Below are 16770 nucleotides of genomic sequence, written 5' to 3'. Positions count from 1 at the left end.
CTTTGATCTAATTAAGAACATCTATGAATATCTGCAGCTAACATAATGCATATAAATGACTGAATGTTTTGCCCTTGTTATGGACTGAATGCTGTGTTCCCCTAATTCATATGTTAAAACTCTAACCTCCAGTAGAATAGCATAGGGAGGTCTTTGAAAAAATAATTAGGGTTAAATTAGGTCATTTGTGAACATAGGGCCCTCATAATGGAATTAATGCTTTTGCTAAAAAAAGGAAAAGACACAGATCTCTCTCTCTCTGCTTTGTTGTGTGAGTATACCAAAGGAAGATAGCCATTTGCAATCTAGGAAGAGTGCTCTCACCAGACACCACATCTGCTGATGCCTTCATCTTGAACTTCCCAGCCTCCAGAACTATGAGAAATAAGTGTTTGTTATTTAAACCACTTAGTCTCTGGTATATTTGTTATAGCCTGAACTGACTAAAACAGACCCTAAATTAGGAATGATTCAAGGCTCTCTGCCCTCACTATTTCCAGTCAATGTTTTACTAGAGTCTATGGATAATACAGTAGGAAAAAGAATAATAATAAATGGCATACATTTTTTTTAAAGTTTTGCTTTTTTTTAAAAAAAATATTTTATATATTTATTTGACAGACAGAGATCACAAGTAGGCAGAGAGGCAGGCAAAGAGAGAGGAGGAAGCAGGCTCCCCGCTGAGCAGAGAGCCTGATGCGGGGCTCAATCTCAGGACCCTGGGATCATGACCTGAGCCGATGGCAGAGGCTTTAAACCACTAAGCCACGCAGGCACTCCTGGCATACATTTTTTAAAGGAAAGATATAACTTTATGTTTTTAATAACCCCAATCTGTGTGTAGATCATAAGGAAGATCTTCCAAAGCTATCAGGGCTTTAAGAGTGTCTAGAAAAGTCACAGGAAACAAAGATATTGACATTGCTAAGATGTTCATTTCTCCCAGTTAATCTGTAGATTCAGTGTAATCCCAACTTTGATAATTCCAGGAAACATGTTCATAGATTCTGGTTCTCAAATTCATAAGGAAATGTAAAGATCTTAGAATAGTCAAACAGTTTTAAAAAGAAGAAAATGGAGAACTTACATTACTTTTTTTTTTAAAGGTTAGATAGTATGTATTTCAGGCTTGAGAGGTAAATGATCTGTTACAGCTACTTCACTCTAGCTTTGTAGCATGAAAGCAGCATCAACAATATATAAACAAATGGGTGTGGTTTTATTCCAGTAAGATATTATTTACAAAACAGGTGGCCATATCATGGGTCATTGTTTGCTGACCTCTGCTCTAGATATATATACTGTGTTATTGGTCTAAGTATAGACATACAGATCATATATTGGTCTAAGTATAGACATATAGATCATTGGAACAGAATAGATCAGAAGTAGACCCACATGCTATCAGTTGATTGGTTTTCCATAAAGGTGCTAGGGACTTTAAAAGGTTAAAGGATGATCTCTTCAGTAAATGTTGCTGGAGGACTGGACATCTGTAGGGAATAAAATGAATCTTGACCCTGATTCACAAAACTATATTAGAGTGTAGACTTAAATGTCAAAGCTAAACATAAAATTTCTGGTAGGGAAGTCAGGAGAAACCAAAATAATGAACATGTAAAAGCTGTTCCACATTAATCATCAGGGAATTGCAAATTAAAACCTCAGTAAGATACCAGCACAGATCAACAAGAATGGAAACAATGGAAAAGACAATACCAAATATAGGCAAAAATGCAGAGCAGTTGGCACTCTTATTAATTCTTGGCAACAATGCAGAACAATCAAACTATTTTGGAAAGCAATCTGGTACTTTTGTATTACTTTACACACCCACAATTATATGATTCAGGTATTCTAAATATTTCCCAAGAACAATGAATCTTAACTCCACAAAGATCTGTACATGGATACTCATAGCAACTTTGTTTATGATAGCTAAGATGTCTAAATAATCCAAAATATCATTGTCAACAGAAAAAAGGCTGAAATAAAACAAAAGCATTTATTGGGATCTCAGAATTACAATTCAGTGAGCACAGATTTCTGTAGCAACCCAACTATATCCCACTAGGGAACAAAAGTGAGGGTTTTCTTTTAAAGACAAAAGGGGATGCTTGAATTTTTTTTTTTTTTTACAAAGATTTTGATAGTTGTTGGCAGAAAAGTAAACTAGGCTAAACATAATTGATCCGTAAGGCTGTCATTAAAACAAAAATTTGTTACTATAGCAAGTCACAGATAAGTTTGCGCAGAGTCCTAGGAATATTAAAGTTGGGACCTATTCACAAGTTCATGATTCTACCCAGTGATGATGTGCATATGGCCTAACTCCTTAATGGCCTCCCAGATCCATTTTAAAACCCTTTGACAAAAGTGACCCCATTTTATTCCACCTTTCACATTATTGACAGCTAAATGCATAAACACAATTTGGTATATTTCTAAAATGGCATGCTACTTAGCAGTAAAAACTAATAAATTACTAATAATAAAATAAAATAATAATAAAATAAACATGGGGGAATGCCAAGTACAAAATGTCAGGTATAAAAGAGTACACCCTATATGATTCCAGTTATATAAAACTCTGGAATAGATTATTCTCAGCTATGGTGAGAGAAAGCAGATCCTGGGTTGCTTTCAGCCATGTAGGCAATGGACTTGGAAGAGCAGGACAGAAATTATCTCTCTCTTACTTTAGGAAATTGTCACATGGGTATTCATATTAGTACCAATTCATATAACTGCATTTTTAAATTGTGTTATATTATCACCATACAGTACATCATTAGTTTTTGATATAGTGTTCCATGATCCATTGTTGGCATATAACACCCAGTGCTCCATGCAATCCATGCCCTCCTTATGACATTTGCAAATGACAGGCTCACCCATCCCCCCACCACCCTCTCTTCTAAAACCCTCCCATTTGTTTCCAAGAGTCCATAGTCTCTCATGGTTCATTTCCCACTCCGATTTCTTTCCTTCATTTTTACCTTCTCCTAATGTCCTCCATTCTATTCTTTATGTTCCACAAATAAGTGAAACCATATGATAATTGACTTTCTCTATTTAACTTATTTCACTTAACATAATCTCCTCCAATCCCATCCATGTTGATGCAGAAGTTGGGTATTTATCCTTTCTGATGTCTGAGTAATATTCTATTGTGCATACGGAACACATCTTTTTTTATCCACTCATCTGTTGAAGGGCATTTTGGCTCTTTCCACAGTTTGGCTATTGTGAAAATTGCTGCTATGAACATTGGGGTACATATGGCCCTTCTTTTCACTACGTCTTTATCTTTGGGGTAAATACCCAGTAGTCCAATTGCAAGATCATAGATTAGATCTATTTTTAACTTTTTGAGGAAACTTCACACTGTTTTCCGTAGTGCCTCTACCAACTTACATTCCCACCAACAGTGTAAGAGGGTTCCCCTTTCTCCCCAACCTCTCAAACATTTGTTGTTTCTTGCCTTGTCAATTTTTGCCATTCAAACTGGTGTAAGGTTGTATCTCAGTGTGGTTTTTGATTTGAATTTCCCTGATCGTTAATGATGATGAACATTTTTTCATGTGTCTGTTAGTTATTTGTATGTCTTCTTTGGATAAGTGTCTGCTCATGTCTTCTGCCCATTTTTTGACTCAATTATCTGTGTTTTGGGTGTTGAGTTTGAGAAGTTCTTTATAGATTTTAGATATCAGCCCTTTGTAGTGTCATTTGTAAATATCTTCTCCCATTCTGTGGAGAATGTTGACTGTTTTGTTGCCTTTTTGTTTTGTTGACTGTTTCCTTTGCTATGCAGAAGTTTTTTTTATCTTGATCAAGTCCCAAAAGTTCATTTTCACTTTTGTTTCCCTTGCCTTTGGGCACATGTCTTGAAAGAATTTGCTGTGGCTGATGTCAAAGAGGTTACTGCCTATGTTCTCCTCTAAGATTTTGATGGGCTCTGGTCTCACATTGAGGTCTTTCATCCATTTAGAGTTTATCCTTGTGTATGGTGTAAAAGAATTGTTAGGTTTCATTCTTCTGTGTATAGCTGTCCAACTTTCGCAGCACCAGTTATTGAATATATGTAATATAAAAAGACTATCTTTCTTCCATTAGATATTTTTTTCCTGCTTTGTTGAAGATTAGTTGACCATAGAGTTGAGAATCCATATCTGGACTCTCCATATCCATTGGTCTATGGATCTGTTTTTGTGCCAGTACCATGCTGTCTTGGTGATCACAGCTTTGTAACATATAACTTTATTTTTTAAATGGATGCATTCCATTTGGTGTAAGCCTCAAGTTAATACAGACTTAAAATAATGAGAAAAAAGAGCCAACATTTGGAGGACAGTTGACGAGAGTTAATTTAGGTTGGGGAAGGGTCTTGGAAGAGGATTTTGAGAGGAAAGAAACATAGATTCTCCTTCTAGTAACTTTTGAGGATTCTAATTATCAGGAATATAAGTAAAATCTGATATTTTCCCTAAAACTTGCATTTGGAATCTGCTTATTTATTCAATGTGCATTTATTCTCTTATTATTATCTATATCTTGATGAATTTGTGTCTGTTTTTCTATGTATCTATACTTTTCTTTGGGTATGTATGTATATATGTATGTATACATGTATATGTATATAATCTTGATTATTACAAACATGTAAGAATTTAAAAAATGTTTTATTTAACTCATGCTTTCTCTTTCACAGAAAAAGTCAGATGCTGCACTATTGAAAAGAGTTCTGAAAATACAAATTGTTATGGATAAAGCCTTGGTATGTATTTTTGATATATGTCATAATTTATTTCTCTTGTGTTTAAGTTCAAAGGGAATATGAAAAAGAAACTTGTCTTGCTTGCAATGTAGATATTTCACACTGTTCATAATATGTATCTCAGGATAGCAAGACAGAAGAAAAATGTTGGTTGCTTTTACATTGATGTGCAGGGGCCAATATTTAAGGTATTGATTTCTAAATCAGTATAGAATAGAGTGTTATAATGTATAACTCTGTATGTATGCAAGGATCTACTACACTATAATCTATTGGATTACATTTAGCTATAGGTATTTCTGATTCACTCCATATCATGGTGAACCCTTTTCCTTAAATTGATTTCAACTTTAAAACAAGCTATTTTGTTTACTAGTCAATTTGAGATCCTTGTTGTTAAATATTATCTTTTATGAGATTATCTTATGTTGTATAATTGCTTGAGTTCTCTAGTGGAAGTTCTATATTTCAAAACTGAGATTTATTCATGGGAATATCCATTTAGTTATGGAAATTCTTGTTTATATAGTCAGTGAGCAGTCATGAGCAACAAGTTAAAAAATCAGATTTGTCTATTATCACTGATATTTTTATATAAAGTGTCTCAATGAGTGCCATAATGTCATGATTTTGTTCATAAAAGGAAATATTAAAAAAAGGAAATATTTAGATCTTTAAATAACTAAAAAAAATCAGTAACAATAAAGAATAGACAGACAAAAATAGTAAAGAAAAAACGCACATAGTTTTTATAGTCAGGGGATAGATTTTATGCAGACATGTCCTGTTTTTAACGTATACATGTATATATTAATATACCTTTGTTTTATATATGCTATTTTGTAAGTTATCTTATAATGTTTTCCCACATATTAATGGAATACATTATTTCAATTTAATTTTGCAGTTCACATAGTGTCCAATTAATATATTTAATATAATTTAATTTACTAACTAATTTACTAGCTATCTGTGTTCCTTTCTAGTCTTTGTTGCTCTTGGTCTCCCTCTCCCCCCTGAAAGAGTCCCCCTTAGTATCTCGTGCAGGGCTAGTTTAGTGGTCACAAACTCCTTTAGTTTTTATGTGCCTGGGAAACTATCTTTCCTTTTCTGAATGATAGTCTTGCTGGATAAAGTATACTTGACTACATATTCTTCCCATTCAGCACATTGAATATATCCTGCCATTCATATCTGGCCTGCCAAATTTCTGTGGACAAATCTGCTGTGAACCTGAGCTGTCTTCCCTTGTAGATTAAAGGACTTTTTTCCCCCTCCTCTTTGCTTCTTTCAGGATTCTTTCTCCATCCCTTCACTTTCAAACTTCAGGTTTCTTTAGGTTTAAAATAAGTCTCCTCTAGGCAACCTAGAAATGGGTATTATTTTTTATCCATTCTGCTACTCTGTGTCTTTTGATTGGAGCATTTATTCCATTTACATTCAGAGTGATTATTAATAGATATGAATTTAATGCCATTGTATTATCTGTTAAGTCATTGTTTTTGGAGGTTTTTCTCTGTTCCTTTCTAGTCTTTGTCACTTTTGGTCTTTTCCTTCCACTCTTAGAGCCAGCCTTAATGTTTTTTGTATGGTGGCTTCATGGTCTTTTAGTTTTTGGTTGTCTGGGAAACTCTATTTCTTCTTCTACTTTGGATGAAAGTTTTCTTCCCTGCATATTTTTCCCATTTGTCACACTGAATATATCCTGCCACTGTCCTCTGGCTTGCCACATTTCTGTAATAGATAGATCTATCCTTACTGGTCTTCTCCTGCAAGTTAGGAATTTATTTTTCCTTAGTGTTTTTAGGATTTTTCCCCCTATCTGTATATATTTTCTCCTATCTCCATACTATAGTATTTCTTGGTGTTGGCCTGCTTTTGTTGATTTTGATAGGAGTTCTTTGTGCCTCTTGGATTTGGATATCTGTTTCTTTCCCTAGATTAGGGATGTTTAGTTATTATTTCTTCAAATAAACTTTCTGCCTTTTCCCCTCTCTTCTTCTGGTACTTATATGATGTGAATGTTATTACACTTTATGAAGTCACTGAGTTCCCTACATCTACATTCATGATCCAATATTTTTCTTTCCCTCTTCTCTTCAACTTCATAATTTTCCATTATTCTATCCTCTATATAACTTATTCATTCTTCTGATTCTTCCATCCTTGTGGTCATTATGTCCAGTTGGGTTTGCATTTAGGTTATAGCATTTTTTATTTTGGCCTGACTAGTTTTAAGATCTTTTTTCTCTGTGGAAAGGAACTCCCTGATGTCTTCTATGCTTTCCTCAAGCCCAGCTAGTGTCCTTATGATTGTTGCTTTAAATTCTGGGCCAAGCATATTTCTTATATCTGTTTTGATTAGATCCCATGACCTTTCCTTTTTTTTTTTTTCTTTTGAGATGAAATCCTTCATCTTGGTATTTTATCTAGGTTTCTGTCATTTTCTCTGTGTTAGAAAAGCCTGTTATGCTTCCTGCTCCTGGGAGTGGTGGCTTTATTAAGAAGAGGTCATATACTGTTCCTGGCCTGGTGCTTTAGGAAGTGTCTCTGGTATATGCTATGTGCACTCTGCTTCTCTGTTTTGACTGCTCTTTCCCTCAGATTAGTCCTCTGCAGTTTCTTCTTGCCTACAGTGGGGAATGTTTGGACCTTCTCCAGAGTGTGGCCAGTTTTAACTAGGTGTACTCTGGTCTTTCTGTTAAAAGAGACCTGATACTTCCACTAGAGCTGAATCTGTACAGCACTATGGTCAGCAGACTTGGTGCATATGTGTTTTATCTCAGACACACTGGATGAATTTCAGAATTCCAAACTTTAGGAACCTTTTGTGGTGTATACCTCTGCTGGTCCTCTGGGATTGGGTCTTGCTGGCCTGGAGCTTGTGTTGGTTTGTCCCAAAGGGGGAGTCACACCAATGCACAGGAGCTGGAAGTTTAGAGTAACATACAGCAAAAATCCCGAGTCCAGGTTAGCTACCCTTGGCAGGTGTCTGTGCTCCTATACTTAAGGGGCAGAGGGGAACACAATGGCGCCAACCAGCTCTTTTGTCTCTGACAGGCAAAGCCACCTCTCCCAGATACACTCCAAAAACGGGGAACATTTCTCCCAGTGCATCCCTGGTGATCTTCACATCTTCAGATCACACCATCAGCCCCTGGCATCTACCTTTCCTCTCTAGAAGAGGGAAGGTAGCAGCACCCACTGGGCTCCCTACCACCCACAACACAGAACTATGAAACTCCAGTCTTTGAGATTCACTGGTTGTAAACACTTGAGATAATCAGCCTCTCTCGTTTTCCCAGTCAGTGACTTTGGGGAAGAGTTTTCTGTCTGGGATCCTCTGCGCAGTGCTCTCCTTCTCTTTCTATATCTCTATCTCTCTGTTTCTTCCCTCCCCTTCCTCATGGTCCGGACTCCTTTCCCTTTTCCCATGATTCTTTTCTCCCCAAAAATCATGTCCCCACACCTCTGACCCTCCATGATGTGACCTGTTCTCCCCCGCCCCCCGCCAGTGTTCTCCCCCACCACCCTGGAACATCCTGTGTTCCAAGAATGAGGCAAACAAAGGGTCCTCCTATTACTCTGCCATCTTAACTGACCCCATGGGCATTTAGATTTTGATATTTATTGTTACATGGGGAATAATACTATTTGGCCTAAAACTATGATCAAAAGTAGTGGAATTATGCTTTGCCATAGCCACTCCCGTGAGGTTCCTAACATTAAATCTAGATAGCCTATTTTCCTCTCTCAACTTAACTGGATACTTTCAAGAAATGCAAAACAATGACTAAAAACTTCAGGAGTTCCTTAAAATATGCTATGATTAGTATTTCTTTTATGTTTAGTTTATCTGTCTTCAATTTTAAAGTATGGGCCTGTAAACAGAATACTGATAGGTCTTTTTTCCTCTCTAATCACATAATCTCTCCTTTTCATTAGAACATTCAGTTGAATTATGTATACCAAAATTACTGATAACAATGGATGTAGGTTAAGTGCTGCTTTCTTGTTAGTGTTCTATTTATCCCATCAATGATTTCCTCCTCTGTTCCTCCTTTGTTACCCTTAGATTAGTGGGTTATTTTCAGCATTTGTTTTTATACTTTTTTTTTTTTTTCTGCTATACCTCTTTATTCCCCACCTCTTACCCTAGTGGTTTCTCTGGTGGTTCCAGTGAGTATTCCTAACTTTTTACAATCTAGAATTAATGTTATAGCACTTCACATACAATGTAAGAACCTTAAACAGTAAAGTTCCATAGAACCTCTTTGTGATGGTAGTGTAATACATTATTACTTTTTCATATGTTATAAACCATAAGATGAATTTTTTTTAAGATTTTTTTAATTTATTCAACACAGAGAGAGATCACAAGTAGGCAGAGAGGCAGGCAGAGAGGGAGCGGGAAGCAGGCTCCCTGCTGCACAGAGAGCCCAATGCGGGGCTTGATCCCAGGACCCTGAGATCATGACCTGAGCTGAAGGCAGTGGCTTAACCCACTGAGCCACCCAGTCACCCCCATACGATGAATTTTTTAAAATTATTCAAGTGTTTAAAGAAATTAAGGAAAGGAAAAAGCATTTCATTTTTCCCTATGTTTTAACATTTCCAAGATAAAAATTTTCATTCCATCTTGTATGTCTTTGTTTCTGATATTTTTATTAGCCTGTTGATGAAATTTCTTCAGTTTTTGTTTATATGAAATTATCTTTATTTTATATTCATTTAAAAAAAATATTTATTTGAGAGAGAGAGTGCACAAGCAGGGGGAGGCTTAAAGGGAGAGGGAGAAACCGACTCCCCTGCTGAGCAGGGAAGCCCAATGCTTGATCCCAGGACCCTGAGATCATGACTTGAGCTAAAGGTAGATGCTTAACTGACTGAGCAACCCACGTGTTCCTTATCTTCATTTTTTTCAACAGCTTACTTAGAAATATTTTAAGCTTTCATAAAAGTTGTAAGAATGACAATAATGGAAGAACACCTATATTCTCTTTACTTGCATTTATTGTTTAACATTATATCCCAGTATTACTTGTGCTCTCTGTATTTGACAGTAAGTTGTAAATTGCATCATGGAACTTTTATAGTTACCCATGCAAGAAAAAATAACATCATTAAAATACTTTTTGTCAAGTATTACTATAAGTATTTTTTATCAAATAACACTAAGTATTACTGTACTTGAATTGTATCGTGGTTGGACAGTGTGATCTATATATGTTTTATAGTCAATTGTTTTATGGCCTAATATAAGTCAATTTATGTAAAACGTCCGTGTATATTTGAAAAAAAAATCTCATTGTTTTATGTACGCTTTACATATACATATTATATCTAAATTTTGTTTTAACCTGAACACTTATATTTATTATTAATTTGCTTGATCGATTAATGATTGAGAGAACTATGTAAAAATCCCTCACTATAAAAGTTAATTTCTACTTATAATTTTGTTAAATTTTGTTTAAGACATTTTGTTGCTAAGCTGTTAGTTATAGTGAAGTTTAGAATGCTTCCATCTTTCTTAATAATTGAATATTTTTTAATGCACTGTGATATTATTTTTGCTTTTAAGCTTTTTTTTCACATTAATGTAATTATAATGTAGTATATATATTGTCTGTTATTTTCCTGATATATATTTTAATGTTTTGACTCAATAACTCTATGTACTCATAATTTAGAGGTTTTTATTTTAATTGCATATAGTGGATTTTTAAAAAAGTTTCTGTCATTTAACTAATATTTTTTCTGTTGATAATTTGTGATTATTGACATACAAGGATTTATTTCCATGGTCATGTTTTTATATTCTTTTGTCTTGCTTTTCATGTGTTCAGTTTTGCAAAGGATCACCTTCATTCATCTCACACATGCTGCATTGTGCTAGGAAAGGTTACATACAGAAAAATAGCAAAGTATAAATAGTCTCTAAGGACCTAGGAGGATAACATCTGCTTTTGTCCAAATCAGAGAATAGTATCCATTACATTTTATTTTCTGTTAGTAGTTTTCAGCAGACTTTTTGAAGATTACTGATGATACAAAGTTGCTGCTTTTTATGTTTTCTGCTAACACTTAGAAATGTGTACATACACATAATTAGAAATATTTAGAGAAAATATTATGATTTCTATTCCTTTGAATTAAGACATATTCTTGACATTACTGGCTATAATGGTCCTCAGAGCTCTTTGTTTAGAAAGTGCACTATTTATCCAGGATATATAGTCATTTTTTAGTGGGATGAAGACACATGATGGCAATCAAAAAAAAAAGACTTTTTATTAAAAAAAGAGTTTATTTATTTGATAGAGAGAGAGAGATCACAAGTAGGCAGAGAAGCAGGCAGAGAGAGAGGGGGAAGCAGACTCCTTGCTGAGCAGAGAGTCTGCTGTGGGGCTCAATCCCAGGACTCTGAGATCGTGACCTGAGCTGAAGGCAGAGGCTTAACCCACTGAGCCACCCAGGCACCCCACAACTTAGTAGTTTAGTTAGTTGGGAACTTGAGGTCTGTTTTTGTTTTGTTTTGTTTTTTAACGATTTTATTTATTTATTTGACAGAGATCACAAGTAGGCAGAGAGAGAGAGGGAGCAGGCTTCCTGTTGAGCAGAGAGCCTGATGCAGGGCTCCATCCCAGGACCCTGGGATCATGACCTGAGGCAAAGGCAGAGGCTTTAACCCACTGAGCCACCCAGGCGCCCCACTGAGGTTCTAATTTTCAGTAGTTCTGTGATCTTGTAAACTTAAATTTTGGCTCTTACTTTCTGTATGTGTGAAGAGGAAGTAAATGACAACCTTCTTATTTTAAGATTATTGATTAATATATAGAGTCTCTAGGTTTATACCTAAAACTTACTAAGTACTTGGTAAATCTTAATTTATTTTTCTTTCACTTGAGCACTGCATTATTTTAACATTTTATATCCATTTAAAATGTGATAATTCAGTAATTTTCACCAGTGATTAAGAAACAAAATTTGTCTTTCAGTACAATTATATGGGTTCTGAAGTGGCAGTTGCAGCTGAGAAAGTTGTCCATATCTTTGGTGTAATCAACACTGTAAGTATTATTTTTTATTTAAGAAAGAAACATTCCTATTAATGCAGTAATATTGTTTGTATTAATAGCATATCCAGTTTGTAAAAACTGCAATCCTACCAACTGGTTTCATACATCAATGAATAGATTTCATCTCTAAAAAAGAGTAAATTGAATATATTAGCATTATGTTTAGAATGTTATATTTATGATTACCTAAAAACTATATATTATGTAACTTCTGTTTTCAGATGTTTTCCCAGCTCAACATAACTATTATACTAACTTCTTTGGAACTCTGGTCAGATCAAAATAAGATTTCACTTAGTGGGGATGCTAATGAAGTACTACAAAGATTTGTGTCATGGAAAGAACAATTTTTATTTCAAAGATCCCATGATATGGCATACTTATTAATGTAAGTGCCTTATTTGTATTGACATAAAGTTTGTCGAATTATTTTATTAGCTATCAAGATTATATATATGAGTTATATGTAATGACAAGACACTTCAAAAAAGGATTATATGCACTTTATGTTGACAAAATGCAAAATACAAAATTCTGAAAACAATGTAAGACACTAAGTCATAGTAAGTCATTATTCTCCACTAGGCTTTTTTATCTATGGAAATGTAAGAAACTTGAAAATTATCTCGAGGAACGCATCGAGATAAACAGGGGGACTCAATGATTTAAAGATTTTCTCAGAGATAAATAATTGAAACTATCATTTGAACTTTAAGTATAATATAAATTAGTTAACAGAATGCAATAATTGTATATAATGCTAGTTAAAATATGTCAGATTAATAATATGGTTACCATCTTATATAGCTATACTGACCCAAGGTGTCTCTATTTAACTAACTTGCACTATTTTTTTCAAGAGTTTTTTTATATAGGTTTCTGTTAACACTTTAATTGTTGAGATGGAAATAATAAAAATTCTGAAGATTTGAATAACATGCAATAGATTTATAAATCTATTGGTGTTTCCTGTGGAATTTAGGGTCAGGTTTGGAGGCTCAGGAGCTACAATAACTAAGGATTGAAATGTATGAGGACATTTGATATACTGTAGATCTTCTTTTCTTGATGAGTCTACTGGTATTCTGTCTCCTCGTCTCCCTTTCCTCCACTCCAACATATTTTACATGCTTTAGGGGTTCACTATGTGCAAATCATGGCAGTAAGCTAACCTGACTTGTACATTTTCAAATTATATCTATCCAGTGCCAGCAACAGTAGTGGTTAATACTTTGGGAGGATTAGGAACCACTGGGTTTTGGGCTGTGTATCATAAAATGTTAAAGTAGACTTTAGAACTTTGTAGGAACTGTGGTAGATTACCCAAATACAAAATGATTGAAAGCACAAGATGTGACATGTAATATTTTGTATTTTAAAAAAAATAGCTTAACTGAGAAATCCAATTTGTAAAATGTCATTAAGTTAGTAATAATTTAAGATGAATTTATTAAGAATAAAAATTTTATTATTTAGTTATAGGGACCATGTTGATTATGTGGGAGCAACATATCATGGAATGGCATGCAATCCAAATTTTGCTGCAGGAATTGCTCTGGTATGCATTTTATTTCCATCTATTCAGTAAATTCTATATATTTTGAAACATCCACTTCAAGGAACAAAATATGTATAGTATATTTGTCATGATGTTTTGACAAATTTTTCTGAGTATCCTTTTTTTTAGATTTTGAAACTAAAATGTTATAATTTTAAAAGTTTTTTGCTATTGTGGTAAAATGCAAATAACATAAAATTTACCATTTTTACTAGCTTTAAGTGTATAATTCAATAGTGCCAAATATGTTCACATTGTTGTGAAACAGATCTTCGGAACATTTTATCTCACATAAATGAATATTTGTATTTTTTTTTTTAACCAATTTGCCCCATTTTCCACACAATCTAGCCTCTGGAATCCACCATTCTACTCTGTTTCTGTGAGTATGACATTTTAAAATTCTGCATATAAGAGAAATCATATAACATTTATCTTTTTATGTCCAGCTTCTTTCACTTAACATAATTTCATCCACATTCATCCATGTTGTTGCAAACGGCAGGGTTTTATTCTTTTTATGGCTGAATAATGTTCATGTATATGTGAATTTAATATATATGTGAATATTCATATGTATATATGTATACACACACATATATGACTTTTTAAATCCATTTATCTGTCAGTTCTATTTTTAATATCATGAGGAACCATTATACTTATTTTCAGGGTGTTTGCTCCATTTTATAATCCTACTAGCAGTTTACATTTTATATTCATCATCTTTCCTAACATGTTATTTTCTGTTATTGTTGTTTTTTAATACCAACTATCCTAAGTCGTATGAGGTGATATTTCATCATGGTTTCAGTGTGCACTTCTATAATTACTAGTGCTACTGAACATCTTTTCATACACTTTTTGCTTTTTGTGTATTATCTCTGGAAAAAGTATCCATTCAAGTTCTTAGTCTTTTTTTTTTCTTTAAGTATATAATCAGATAGCTGTCCTCTTCAGCATTTCCCAAATGAGTTGAATACTTAGATCCACACAAAAACTTGCATGAATGTGTATAGGAGCTATTCATAATTTACAAAGATTGGGAGCAACCAAATGTTCTTTAGCAGATGAATGGATAAACAAACTGGAGTAAATTGATATAAAGGAATACTATCCAATGATTTTTTTTTTTAAAAGTGAGGCATCAAGCTGTGAAAACACATGGAGAAAACTTACGTACATAGTGATTAGTGAGAAAAGCCAATCTGAAAAGGCTACATACTGTATGAGTGCAACTATATGAGCTGAAAAAAGGAAAACTGTGGGGATAGTAAAAAGATTATACTTCACCAGGGATTTGTGTCTTGCTGCCCTTATTACTTCCCATTTTTTTAAATACAAAAATGCTACTTGCAAAGTGTTATAGTATTCTGCTTTTTTAAAAAAATTAATTTGTCTTTCTCCCTAAACTATTTCTGAAGTCAAAACTGATTGCAAATTCAACCCTTTAGAATCTTTATATTTTTTTCTAAGTGTTTCTTAAAAAATAATATAATTACTGAAACAGTGCATATTCTTCTCAAAAAACTTTTAAAGCTTATTGGAATTTAATATGTAATAAAAGCATTTGATAACAATCTTATTTTGGTTTATGTCAGTTCCATTTGGATTAAAAATGCAATAACTCAAAAATAAAAACAAAATTTACCTATTTTTCCCTTATTTTCCATATCCCTAAGAAAATAATGAGCATAGGAGTTTCTTAAATTTGTGTTTGCACTTAGGTAATATGGCCAAAAAGAAAAGATCAAAGAGATGAAATAATTTAGGCAACAATTCTGTTTTTTTTTGTTTTGTTTTTTTGCATTTAGTATCCAAAGATGATAACTTTAGATGCATTTTCAGTTGTTATGGTACAGTTGCTTGCAATTAATCTGGGATTAACATACGATGATATCTACAATTGTTACTGTCCAGGAACTACATGCATAATGAATTCTGAAGCAATGTAAGATTTTATTTTTATCAAATCTGTGTCTTTTTCTGGGAAATGTATGTAGCAGTCACTTGTATAATATCTTGCAATACAACTTGAGTTGGAATATTTTTATTAAATACATAATGTACTTGTTTATTTATTTTAATTTTTATTTAAATTCAATTTAGCTAACATATACTGTATTATTAGTTTCAGGGTAGAATTTAGTGATTCATCAATTGCATATAACACCCATCCTCATTACATCAGGTACCCCCCCTTAGTGCCTCATCCCCCAACCCAGCTCCTCTCCAGCAACCCTCAGTTTGTTTCCTAGACTGAAGAGTCTGTGGTTTGCTTCCCTCTCTGTTTTTGTCTTATATAAAGAGGAGTATTTGATATCGCAGAAAATGTGCTTAATATTTCTACATTCAGTGTTACAGAGAAAATGAGTGTTGATGATGACTTTCTGGGGGTTCACCTAAATTCTTGAGGTGAATTTAATTCATTCTAAAAATACGTAATAAGCATCTACTTTGCAGGATTGTGTTAGTCTTATAAATGGCTAGCAAGATAGATATGTCATAAATATCTTAACCTATCAGGGTCTGAAAATTTAAAAGTAGACCTAAGAACAAAGTATAAACAGTGTATGATAGGTGCGAGGAAGGAAATAAATAGGGAATACACGGGGAGAAGAAATTTTTTTTTTTAAGATTTTATTTACTTATTTGACAGAGAGAAAGAGAGCACAGGTAAGCACGGCAGCAAGCAAAGGAGAGGGAGAAGCAGGCTTCCCGCTAAGCAGAGAGCCTGATGCAGGGGTCAGTCCCAGGACTCTGGCACCGTGACCTGAGTTAAGGGCAGCTGCTTGACCAACAAAGCCACCTAGGTGTCCCAAGAAGAAACTTTCTGATAAAGGAAAGTTTTCTGAGGAAATAGTTATGAGAGATGTGAATTTGCTCATGTAAAGGGCTTGTTGAAAACTTGTCAAGCCAGCAAACGAAGTGGTGCTTAAATAACAAGAAGTTTGAAAAAGTCAACAGACTAGACTAAGAATATCGAGAGAGGGATAAAAATGAAAAAAAAAAAAAAGAAAGAAAAAATATCTGGGACTATAAGGAGGAATGTTTTGTACATAAGGTAAAGTTTATATTAATTTGGGGATTCTGAGTCATGCATTGGAATTAAGTGCACATTTATATAGGTCCTGACCTGAGGACAAGGAATTTAAAATGTGTGAGTTTTTATTGGTGGAAGTTAAAACCATGAACAGGTCATTTAAAAAGAAGTTGAGAGTGATAAGGGTACTTCTCATATTTATGGGCTGAATAATTGAGGAGAAACCAGTGACATACCGTGAGAAGAAACAGAAGGAAGGAAATATTAGAAACATGGACCGAGATAGGATGGAGTCTTACCTAGGGAGGTA

At 34.0% G+C, this 16770-nt stretch overlaps 1 protein-coding gene across 3 annotated transcripts in view; it reads left to right on the top strand.

The window, feature by feature from the left end:
• LOC309855241 (A disintegrin and metallopeptidase domain 3-like) overlaps positions 1 to 16770 on the top strand; it is a 110230-nt gene that overhangs the window by 42231 nt on the left and 51229 nt on the right. For all 3 annotated transcript variants that reach the window (XM_082715330.1, XM_082715329.1, XM_082715331.1), the window contains 5 exons: positions 4712 to 4777; positions 11779 to 11850; positions 12081 to 12247; positions 13336 to 13417; positions 15232 to 15368. In XM_082715330.1, the coding sequence (XP_082571456.1) occupies positions 4712 to 4777; positions 11779 to 11850; positions 12081 to 12247; positions 13336 to 13417; positions 15232 to 15368 (524 nt within the window). The remainder of the gene's footprint in view (positions 1 to 4711; positions 4778 to 11778; positions 11851 to 12080; positions 12248 to 13335; positions 13418 to 15231; positions 15369 to 16770) is intronic.

Source organism: Mustela nivalis, assembly GCF_964662115.1.
Source record: "Mustela nivalis genome assembly, chromosome: 20".
Taxonomy (NCBI): Eukaryota; Metazoa; Chordata; class Mammalia; order Carnivora; family Mustelidae; genus Mustela; species Mustela nivalis.
This window is presented reverse-complemented; position numbering and strand designations above follow the sequence as displayed.